We start from the raw sequence: 12,332 nt of genomic DNA, 5'->3' as shown, positions 1-12,332 counted from the left end.
GCACTCAAGCCTAGAAGTTAAGTATACCTTAGTTTAACCAGACCACTGAGCTGATTAACAGCTCTCCTAGGACTGACCCAAAGGATTAGACTATTTTACGTGGCTAAGAACCCATTGGTTACGTAGCAAAGGGACCTACAGCTTATTGTGGAATCCGAACCACATATACCGAGAAATGAATTTCTATCACCAGAAATAATTTCCTCTAATTCTTCATTGGCTGACCAGAGACCCAACCTCGGGCCTAGCAGAGTGCTAGCCAAGAACTCTACTGACTTGTCCAACCAGGAACTGCTAAAGCCTAGAACATACCCAAGACCATCTTGGTGAATTGCAGCACAAATGAAGGTTATTTTTCCAGAATGTATGTTAACTTCTAATGCAAAGAGAAAATCTTGACCTTTTCTTCACTGGTTCCAAAAGTCACCTGGTTCATCAATCAACAGAAGCACAAGCAACTTGCCCTTCTGACAAAGAAGCAGCAGGAAAATAGGGCGTAACCACCGAACATGTGCCAGAAGTGCCTTAGAGACAAGGGCAAAGACTACAGCGCTCAGTGATGGAAGAGCAGCAGGTGACTACTGAACTAACACAAGAGCTTCTATTGAGGGTTGAATGCTCCTCTTTCAACACTGCAGACAAAAGCATTTGTTCTGGCTCAAAAGGAGTACACTGATTTGGTTGAAAACCTGTCAGCTCAACATAAAATCTCAATTCTGAGCAGGGAAAGTTTAACAATAACAAAAAAGAATGTTCCTGAACCACAGGGAAGTCGAAACTGAAACAGCAACCAACTGTTTACAGATAGAAACTCCCACATCTGGAAGCAGAATGTACAGAAACTTCTAATGGCAACTACCTGCCTAGCAAAAAAGAAGCCGAAAAAAGAGCACTTTGCCAAAATTCTCTATATGCAAGAAATAGCTGCACAGATTAACAAGAGTGGTGACAAAAGAACATACAGTCTGCGGGAGAAAACCTTGAGGGGCTCAACTCACAGAGACAGGTGCAAGGAGTGTGGCAAATTCGCAAAACTGGTCCAGGCGCAGCCAATTGATGCATTAAAAACTGCGAGGTGCACACATTGTGCTGGCCAAAGAAAGCAGCAATACTGTACACAGAAGTTGAAGAAACTTGACTCCTTCCTGAAAACTAACTGGTAATTAAAACGTCTTCAACTGTACATTATCCTTAGCTACAGAGTATTCCAGCAAAACTATCCTGAAAAGAAAAAGTAAACTTTTCTTGACAAGACATCTTTAGCTGATTGCCTACTGCCTGGCAGAAGTGGAGAAAACTGCTTAAACATCACCAGAGAGTCAAAGCATCCCTCCTACCCAGCTGATCTGAAAAGGTTAAAATTGAGAGGGAAAAAAGTTGGGGATTTGTTTTTCCCTCTTTTAATTTTTGCCTTATTGGACCTGCTGGGTAGCGTGATGTTTCGACTCTTTTTGGTAATGTTAAAGTGGGTTTCCCCACTTCTGCCAGATAATAGGCAATCAGCTTAAGATGTTTTGTAAAGGAAAGTTTACCTCTTTTTCTTTTTGCGTAGTTTTGCTTGAATCCTCTGTAACTAAGGATAATTTGCAGTTTAAAATTAGTTTTAAGTATCAGCTTCCAGAAAGTTGTCTCTCCTGAGCAAGCCTACTGGAGAACAAATTCTGGCATCACAACTGGCACCACTGATGTCAGACTGTAGAGAGGATGGAGAAAATGGGCAAAGATCCACACTACTCTCTGACATGTCCCTGTTCCCCATTGCTCTAGGCCCAGAGGGAGCAAGACAGATGCCAAGGATATGGCTAGCCAAAAGCAGGGGCACTGACCCTTCCTCCAACATGGAAATACCCGAACTGAGGCAAGACCCCCAAGAGGGCAGCACAGAAAATCATTCTGTGAAACCTGCAGCAAGTGAACATAAAAAATTATTAAATCCTATCAATTCTAAGGCTCTGAATCAATTGGGAAGCTTTCTTGGAGTAGCAGATTGAAGGGAGGCAGCAGAGGACATATCCAGTCATTAAAAGGGGAAGCAAACAAAAACATGCACCTCTTGAACACAAGTCTTACAAGATCTATCCTCATCTTTATTTGTTACTTACAAGCTCTCCTCGCTAGCAATCATTTTCCACAAGATCTCGTTGAGACTATGATTCACATCAGTCATTCCAATTATAATTCTTCCCTCAGCAGTGCACACATCTCATGTGTGTCAATAAAATGGAATAAAGCCAATTATGGCAATTCTCACCTCAGGTTCTTACTAATCCAACATTCAAATAGCCAATTATGGCAATTCTCACCTCAGGTTCTTACTAATCCAACATTCAAATAAAGTCAAAGAATAAAAAAATAAAAACCAATCTTGTCAACAGAAAACCAACCATAATTAACAATCTCTCTACCCACTTCCGAAACCTGTGACAGAAGTAGGCTGACTGGTTACATATGACTGTACCTATCAGTCCCCTGGTGGGAGGTGGGGGAAGTAGGAGGACAGAATACATACCTTCACAGAAAAATGACATATTTTTGATCAATTTGAATATTTTATAACTAACAAACCTGCGGTCTTAACGTAAGAGGAAAATTCTCTAGCGCCTGCTGGAGTCCGGTTAAAAAAAAGTACAAGGATTTTGGTGGCAACAGATAGCCAATAGGGGTGTGGGAGGAGGGAGCAGCCCGAACAGATTCACCCCAGCTACACAGTGGCATACTGTTCTCATTTTTCTTTTTCATACACAGTGGCGTACTGTTCTCATTTTTCTTTTTCAATCTGTCGAATTCTCACTGGTGCAAAAGTAAATGCTATGTCATGGAGATGTAAGGTTCATTTAAAAAATTAGTCTTAAAACAACTACAGTTTTACCACCTCTGTAAAATAGTAATGTTACAAACTTCAGAGTGCCACTCTTTCTCTTACTGCCCAAATATTGAATATCCACATGCAAAATAAGGATACAACATATGGCAATAAACAATACAAAGAATTGAAATGGTCTTAAGTATACTCCAATTTTTATCTTTTAAGCAAAAATAAAAGTGTAAAACTCACTAACTATTCTTTGTACTCAACTAAACTGAGTGTATATCTCATGTGAATAACAAATTTCTCTTAAATTCATCCATTAGAGATAAACACTACAAATTGAGGTATGTTATGAGAAGCTTTTACAATACCAAGGAAGCCATACTAGTCAAAACAAAATACCATATTCATTTCTGAAAGAAGCTTCCTTTCCCATTCAAGTTAGTAAAGGAGGTAAGCAGCTAAAGACAGCAAGCTATGAAATCCAAAACACCAAAATTAATTTATTACCTAAATAAATACCATCCTTATCTGCTCTACTGCTATAGAAACAAAGCATAAGACTAAATCTTTCCAACTAACATACCATACATATGCATTAAAAAGACAATAGTACTAAATGTCAGAGAAATTCACAGTACTTACTTGAGCACCTTGTGTATAAACATCGATAAGCTCATCCAGTTTTAGGTAGTTTTTGTCGTTTCTTACAAACGCCAAGTGCGTTTCCGACTGAAGGTGTAGTTTAAGTTTTGTATAGTTGGTGGTACACAGCTCACAGTACCCACTGTCTTTGTTCCGTCCAGCGTTCCTTTCTTTCGCTTTTTGCCTGATGAAAAAAAATTTGTGACCACCTTTACAAAACATTCCATACAATTACAATTGTATAGTGACACAAATGTACTAAAGTTTAACTTTGTTATAAAAGAAAAACAGTCCTCTTAACACAGGTTTCAAAAATATTCAACAAGTCAAGGATACAAATTTTTTAACAGCTTACATGATAAACATTCCTCTACATTAAAGAATATGGTGTACCATTACTTAAACTAAGCTGAATCCTTATTAAGTCTATTTCCTCCTTTACAATAGACCATTATTTATTTAACCTGCTTTTGAAATCAACTTTTATCATTATCACAGTTACAATTTTGAAAATACAGTTACATTACTTGATAAGACACTAACTGTAGACTAATTTTTGACCTCTGTGACTCAAGCATTGCTCAGATAAAAACAATGCTTTTATAATACTAAACATTTTTTCATGCGAACCCATCAATAACATACTGCTTTATTTCTGTGGATGTGAAGTTCCTAGTCACATTAACCCATAATGGTCAAGACCGAAAAGGTTCCAACTCCACTCTACTTACTTTTGTATGACAAAGAAACCAAGGACAGGAGTGCATGGAAGGGAAAGGGCAACTTACTCCAGGATTAATGGCCTTGTCCTAAAAGACATGCTTTGAATAATAAAAACCATTTCACAAAGCTCCACTCATCATATGCTGCCAGACTAGTAATTTAGGGGAATGACAAAGAAAGACTAAACTGGCAACAAAGTCCTGAAATTTTAGGATTGAAGATGAAAATGATCAGAAATCAATACCCCTCAGGATTGAAGATGAAAATGATCAGAAATCAAAACCCATAAGTTCCAGCTGTAAGGGCTTTGAGGTGAAGATACTTACCATGGAGAGGAACATCTCGAGTGCCACTGAAACAGTAAAAGTTATGAGGAGGAGGGTGAAGATGAAGAGTCAGACTCCCTTCAAAAGGCAAATGAAGCAATCAAACCAGCTCATCAGGTGAGCAAGTGGTATCACTGCCAGGACGGAAATTATCAAAAGCAGCAGAAAGTCCAACTTGAGGAGAGGTTTCAACATCAAGCTTCTTGTTATTCTATGCAGAATGATGGCCCTGAGACTTTGCTGAAGGAAGAGGAATGGGATTAAAGGACATGGCATCCAAAGGAATAAGCTCATTGTCTGATGGAACAGGAAATGGGTCTATGGGTGTGGTAGGCTAAGTTTGGGTTTATATGATGAAAGATGGTTTGTGTGAATTGATTGTTTAGATTTTGTTAGTGATTTTTTTTTTTTTTTGTATGTCAGGAAGGAGTACACTAGTTAAGTCTATTTTTTCTTTTTTTTTTTTACTTGCAGTCTGCTGAGTGTGTCGGAGTAGTGTGGTTTGCTTCCCTTCAGCCCAATGTGTAGGTGGCTTGAGAAGTTAGGATACTTCCTTAGCAGAAGCTATTTGGCAGTAGTTATCTATTGACGGGTCCTGTGGTGAAAAGTCTGAGTTGGAGTTGTTTTTGGCCTACCTTGTGCAGAAGTTGATGCAGTGGATTTACTTCTGAGGATTAGGGAGCCTGAGGCCAGTAGGCATAATAGTCAGTGTTCACAGTGTAAGAGAGAACTTCCCAGGATAGAGGAAAGTTAGATGGACATAATCTACTTTGTTCCATATTAATTGCTGTTGATTTGATCATGAACCATCTACTGTTATTTAGGCTCTATTTGCAGTGGTCATGTACTTCTTTTCATGAAGCTATTGCATTTATGTAATTTTGCAATGTTTAAATGAATTGAGTTTTTTGTGGTTTTGAGCCCAATGTGTTTTTGTTTGAGTAGTGAAATGAAGAGTGACTTTATGGAAAATGACAAATTGTTGTAGAAATGTCATTATTTTTGTACCAGACTACCAATTTAATGTCTTTGTATATACATCATTTTTTTTTAATATTGTATGCAGTTGGAGTATTTTTGCTGATTTTTTTCCGTAGTCTTAAGACTGAATACAGGATAAGTTTTGAAGCACTATAGCGATAAGATTAAGGTTCTTTTGATAGTTGTGAGAGGATTGTAGATTAAGATTTAAGTTACGAAAAGTTTTGATGGTAGTAGTAGTACTAAGGATAATAAATTAGGGTAAGGTTCTGTTTGAAAGTCTCAGACCACGATAATATTTAAGGAAATAAAGTAGGTTAAGGAAAGCCGAGTTTTATTTAGTAACCTCTAAATTTGTTCCCATCATTCTATCCAATTGTGTAGCTTGAAAAAGCCCCTACATGGGGACCCGCCACAAATGCAAAGCAAACAGGAAGAATCAATGACAAAATAACTATATGATACAAAAGTGAATAAAAATGACAAATGGCAATTCTAGAAAACTCAAAAGGCAATCTTGGAGAAACCAATGATGTAGATGCTACAACAGCCACACAAAGTGACAGCGGAGTGGGCAACCTACACAGGACTGAGTATACGGAGTCCTGTTCAATCTTCTCTGATAAGAATTGGTGCGAGCAAGAATTTCATGTCCATGGAAATAAGACAATACATATTTGATTACTGGGGTTTGTGACACAAATCTACATCAAGACACTACATGCAAAACCCAGATATCTTCATCAAAGTTGACTAACAAGATCCTTTCTCTCTTACAACAGGTTATGAGAAATTCAAAACTATACAGCATCCTCCAGAGATTTACAGCCTTACCTTTCCTTAAAATCGTCTTTCTGAAAAGATGATGCCTTCAGAGTCTTCTGTGATTTACTTTGCTTAGGATCGGCGAATGGTGAGATTCCAGGTGGATTGGACAACTTAAGTTCTGGCCATACAGTCAGCTCTTTAAAAAGTGGTTTGTACTGTCTGTTAAAAAATGAAATATTGTGATAATTGTTGAGTAACAAATTCTATAATGTCATTTTGGTGACAATTACTAACAATCTTTGACATGAAACAATGAAACCTGGGTACACAATAAAACACATTCCTTAAAAAAATAATGATACTAATCATTAATTGAGTCTAATACAGTATATCGAATTTATGTAGCCACTTACAATCTACATGGCCAATGTAAAATAATTTACCAACTCCTGTAGAGGGCAGGTAGAACATTAACAATCAGACAATATCAAAATACCAAAATCCTTTTTAAGGCAAACTATTTTCTTGCTGTAAAAATTATTTTTAGGAACCTCCCCACATAAAAATTTCTATTTATGGTAGTGCTGTGTTGATAAGCCAGTTATTTGTAAGTGTAAATGTTCTTTAAATAAAATGTTAATGCTTTAAATGACAATAAAGAGAGTCCACAAACAACTCCAATATTAACAATGGAAAATGATTAAGGTGTTATTCATGTTGTAACTGAATAAAAAAGGGGAGTGAATTTTTACCTACCCCATTGTAATGTGAATGCTAATATTTCTTTGCAGTTATGATGCTAAGTCAACATATTTCCCACCCACTTGTAAATATATCACTAATACCTTTTGTGAAATATATTTTAACAGGGACTTTGCAAGGGAAAAAAAAAAGCATTAATTCAAAGTTAAAAAAGGCAATCTTTTAGTTTCATAAGTTATCTCTTGCTACTGAAAGCTATCTGCATGTTAGGATGAAAATGACATTTTTATGATAAAATAGTTTTATATATACTTACCTAGTAACTACATTGCTATTAATTTCACTTGCTTGGCAGCTAAAATTCTGAAATTCTCAGGTCGCGCTATTTTGTTTTGGCTAGGTGACTAACCCTGCCCACTTTGGGGGTAAGAGAGGGACAACTAGCAAAATATCTCAATTTGTTTATGCCCTATGTTCATGCGAGGGGAGGAGGGCAGGCTCCAATATGTAATTACTTGGTAAGTATATATAAAACTTTATCATAAAAATGTCATTTTTATATAAGTAACTTACTAAGTAATTACATTGCTGATTCCCACATTGACAAGAGGTGGGATGCATGAACATATCTACCCCAAAACATTACGAATGGTAATGAATTTGAGAACAGAAAAAACTGCTAGTATCAAAATAATGCCTGTTGTTTCGTTACCTGATAAGCGGGCTGTTGCAGGAAGATACTGCCTCTGTTTGGCGATTGTCTGATCGTATAGTGGCGCAGTGCTATTGCCGAGGATTGCCTACTATATCAGTGGGTACCTTGCAACAAGGATAGTTCTAATTGCTGACAAGGATAACATGTTGCCCCTGGGCGCAGTACAGAATATACAACCGTAAAAAATATCATCACCTAATACCACCAAAAGATTAAAAACCACTCCCCCAACCATGAAAGGACTGGAGGGCACTACAATACACAGTATCCCCAGGCTCCCCTAAAATACTTGACAACCCTATTTCAAGGCGAAGAAAGGAAGGAAGGAATGCTTCTTATGCTTCCTTCCCCAAACACTACACCAATTATCATAAACTGTTTCAATTTCCTTTAGATATTGTGATGCAAACACCGACTTGCATTTCCAAAAAGTTGCTTGCAATATGGAGGAGAGAGACAAACTATGCTTGAATGCCAAAGAAGTGGCTACAGCTCTAATTTCATGAGCTTTCACTTTACACAAGAGAAAAGCCTCACCTCCAACCGAAGAATGGGCTTCTGAGATGAGGTCTCTGAGGAAGAATGCCAGGCCATTCTTTGACAGTGGACGTGAAGGATTCTCAACTGAACACCATAATGCACTAGAAGGTCCACATATTTTTTCTGTTCTGTGAAGATAATACTTCAGAGCACTCACAGGACACGACTCTCTCTCTTCCTAAACTGGATCTAAAATTTCTGACAAACTATTAATTAAAAAGGAACAAGGCCACAGCTTGGAAAGCGACTCATTTCTGGCTATAAATCCCAAGGAAAAGGAACAGACAGCATTCCCTTGGGAGAAGCCTGCTCTACTGTCTATTGCATGGATTTCACTGACCAATTTAGTGGTCGCTAAGGTTAACAGAAAAAGGGTCTTTCTAGTCAAATCTCTCAGAGAAATTGAGCACGTGGGCTCAAATCGAGGGCCAGAGAACCACTTAAGAACCAGATCTAGGTTCCTGGCACTACTACTACTACCTCCTCCTGTCTTAGGGTGTCAAATGATTTAATAAGATCCAACAAGTCCTGATTAGAGGAAAGATCCACTCCCGTGTTGGAAGACAGAGCTTAACATGGCCCTATACCCCATGATCGTTGAGGTTGACAGGCTCCTATCGGTCTTTAGATATTGCAGAAAGTCTGCTATTTCTGCTACAGATGTCTCAGAAGACAAAACTCTGTGCCTTCTGCACCAGTCTCTAAGTATTGTCCACTTAGCTTCATATACTCTGCCAGAGGTCTGCCATCTGCACTTGGCAACAGCTTGAAAACCCCTTCTTTCTAAGGAGTTTTCTGACAATTTGTAGCCTGTCAGGGTCAGAGTAGACAACCCCTGATGAAACCGCCAGAAGTGGGGCTGTTTTAGAAGACGAGGTTTTTGAGGTAGCAGTCTCGGAAAGTCCACCAGGGGGTTGAGAAGGTCTGGGAACCATTCTTTTGTTGGCCGAAAGGGAGCTACTAGAATCATCGACAGATTCTGATGGACCTGGAACCTGTTTATCACCTGTCTCACCATACTGAGAAGGGTTAGTCACCTAGCCAAAACAAAATAGCAGGACCCACGTATTTCCAAATTTTAGCTCTGAGCAAAACTAATAGCAATGTAATCACTTGTTAAGTTACTTATATAAAAATCCATATTTCAAAAACAAGCCTTCTAATCCAACTTTTTTCCACCAGTTTCATTACAGATCATACAATAGGTCTATGACCTCTTTTATATCAAGAAAGAATCCGATTTCAGTACACTTTAATTTTGGGAACTGTAAAATTGAAAATGTAAATTTACCGTAAAGTAGGTATTTCAAAAACACTATTTTTCACAATTTTTTTTTTTTTTTTTGAAGGTCTTCACAAGGGCCTCGTAACATTTAATAATTAGCATACAGGTGGTCCCTGGTTATCGGCGATCCAATTTTATGGTGCCTGTCTAGCGACGCCGATTTTCGGCGCACATATGCGCCGATTTCCACTTATCAGTGCCAATAATCAGGTACTGGCGCCGATACACACCTAACAGAGGCGTCGATCTTTGGTTATCGGCGCCAATAAGCCCCGGAAATCGCTGATTTTTGGTTAGTGGTGATTTTCACTTATCATCGCACTGTCGGAACGGAAGCCCCGCCGATAACCGGGGACTGTCTGTAGAAGGCTTTCAATTTTATATTAATTGGAAAGATATCTCTAGAATAGTTTTTTGGTGTAAAATCTATGTATATAACATTCCTTGCCTCTTGTGTAGATATTAAGAGCCATTACAAAAAACAGATTTTTTTCCCTAACTGGACTGGGCCCTTTTAAATAACCTATAATAAAACATTTTATCTGTCCAAAGTATCAATAATACCTGAAAACATTTAAATACTACACTGACAGAAACAACTTACAGGACAAACATTCATTAGGAATACAAGTGGCTCCAGAGAGGGAGAATACATTCAGGCTACAGTTGTCAAAAGATAGTTCAATCCTAATTTGCCAACCTTCTTCTATATCAAAGGACTACCGCATTCCCAAAATGCTGCATCACTTCACTAAACCCTACGTAAAAATGCTGCATCACTTCACTAAACCCTACGTAAAACCAATCTTAGATTCAACAAACTTTTCTCAAACCCTAATAATTAGGTGCATGATTGCTGTAAAAAGGCTTCAATTTGAGCATTACCCTTCATCACTAATTGTGACAGGACATTTCAACTACTATAAAATTCAGAAATATATGCTCATTTCCTTCACAAATCATAGAAACGTGAAGTCTACTTAGAACAAAGAGCAAGCCAAATAAAATGGAAAATTACAGTAATTTACATATAAATTCAATTACTCCACAAGAAGTCTGTAATACCTTCATGTTCCATGGTGCTTACAATACTGTGGACACCCAATAAATAGGTTAAATCTCTAGTTAGGCGCACAGTGAAGTAAATGAAGACTTAAGGTGCAGAGTGAAGTAAATGAAGACTGTCTGCAAACTGGACATATTTCAAATTAAAGGAACATACCTCAAAACTATAGAAAGCCTACATTTCCAAGAAACAAGACTTATCTTAAAATTTACCTGCTGAAAGATTCTGTTTTGATAAAAGGAGTTTTGAGACGCTGGACTTTAGGCGAGGAAGACGAGTGTTTATGGTTTATGGCACTTGACTTTTGTGGGGGTCTGTATCGCCCGTCCTCTTTCAGCAACGCTATCCACTTCAGGAGCTTGGCTAGCGGCCACACTGGAACATTCCATAGCCTGGCATTTTCAAGAACATCACAAGTGCCTTGTCGTCTGACGCAAGCACGTTCCAGCAAAACTTCTGCTCGCGTTCGCTACAAAAGCAAAAATAAAAAAAAAATTTAAATGCTACCAATTTTGAATTTTCAAGTTACTATAACAGTGTTCACTAGTTTTCCAATTTTTTCAAACGTGAAACACTGCAAAAAAGTTACACACCACACGTTTTTTTCCACTCTCTTCTCTCGGAGAGTCTATATTGAGGGGTGAATCATGTGAAGTCGAGGGTAACGAAGACAAGGGTTGCTGCGGAGTGTGCGGAGAAGCTGTGTGAACTGTACTAGGTGATGGTTGCAGTTCACTGCTAGATCCCCCTGTCGTCTGGCTTCCCCTCGTGCTTATCACATAATTCACCTCTCGACTCAGGAACTCTTCAACAATCTGAAAATTTTAAAAATAAATATATTCTTCAACACAAAAGCCCTCATACTGGATTCTTTCTCCATAACTGTGATGCAATGTAATTACTGTATAGTATTTTTATAACTCCAGCTTTAAATTTCAATCATGATATACTGTATGAGAAGGACCTCTACTCACCCCTCCTAGAGTCTGTATATCAGCAGTTATGTTGGCTGTGCCTCTGTAACCCTTCAAATCAAGATAGAACCGTTTGTTAAACAAAGGCTTGTAAGGAAGTTTGCTGATAGCCTTGTCACCTGAAATGAAGAATGAAAAAAAAAAAAAATCAGAAACCCAAAAATTTGAATATGATTCCCTTTCCAACACACACATCATAGCATAATCCTGATGTACTGTAATTTCCTTGCCTTTCCTAAAATTCATGTGGGTAACTACTTTGTACAAGTTACCATGAAGAATATACATTGACCTGACTTTAAATAACAGCTATACATGCCTTAGAAGACAAAATAATTTTCCTTTTATGGGGTTAAACATTAAATGACTTCTCTCCACTCTGCCTTGTGTGCTTCCTCCCTAAATTCCCACCCAGTCTTGGAGTTCAGTGGCCATTTTTTTCAAAACTTTCTTGACCTTCCTGCTGACCTCTGTCCAGAACTTTTCTGGCTGTCCCTCATCCCTTATCATATATTAGCTGTAACTCATCCCTTATCATATATCCAAATCGTCTCAATCAATGAAATTCACTAATTTTCCAGCTACTGGCTGCCACATCTCTACAGTCCCCTTATTTGTACCATAATCTTCCAATAGCATTCTCAACATAAATTAAGGCTCCTGCAGAAAAAATAAAAGGGGGGGGTGTTTTCCATGGCCAATGTGTGTTGGATGTAGTACAGGTCTTAAACATACATGATAAAGTTTTCTTCTTCTGACAGACTGATTTAAGAAATTTAAGCTGTCAAGCCAAGTATT

The 12,332-nt window shown here is 38.0% G+C and overlaps 1 protein-coding gene across 3 annotated transcripts in view; it reads right to left on the bottom strand.

Annotated features, from left to right (window-relative positions):
* The window catches only part of LOC136844947 (axoneme-associated protein mst101(2)-like), a 70,887-nt gene that overhangs the window by 45,732 nt on the left and 12,823 nt on the right, over window positions 1-12,332 (bottom strand). For 2 of the 3 annotated variants that reach the window (XM_067114366.1, XM_067114367.1), the window contains 5 exons: window positions 11,535-11,653; window positions 11,154-11,375; window positions 10,773-11,029; window positions 6,319-6,471; window positions 3,455-3,638 (listed from right to left, as the gene is read on the bottom strand). In XM_067114366.1, coding sequence (XP_066970467.1) covers window positions 3,455-3,638; window positions 6,319-6,471; window positions 10,773-11,029; window positions 11,154-11,375; window positions 11,535-11,653 — 935 coding nt within the window. Of the gene's footprint in view, window positions 1-3,454; window positions 3,639-6,318; window positions 6,472-10,772; window positions 11,030-11,153; window positions 11,376-11,534; window positions 11,654-12,332 lie in introns of those variants that run through there. The other variant, XM_067114368.1, reaches the window with a different exon arrangement.

This window comes from Macrobrachium rosenbergii, chromosome 13 (genome assembly GCF_040412425.1).
Source record: "Macrobrachium rosenbergii isolate ZJJX-2024 chromosome 13, ASM4041242v1, whole genome shotgun sequence".
Taxonomy (NCBI): Eukaryota; Metazoa; Arthropoda; class Malacostraca; order Decapoda; family Palaemonidae; genus Macrobrachium; species Macrobrachium rosenbergii.
The sequence above is the reverse complement of the archived record's forward strand: the minus strand, read 5'-3'. Positions and strand labels throughout refer to the sequence as shown.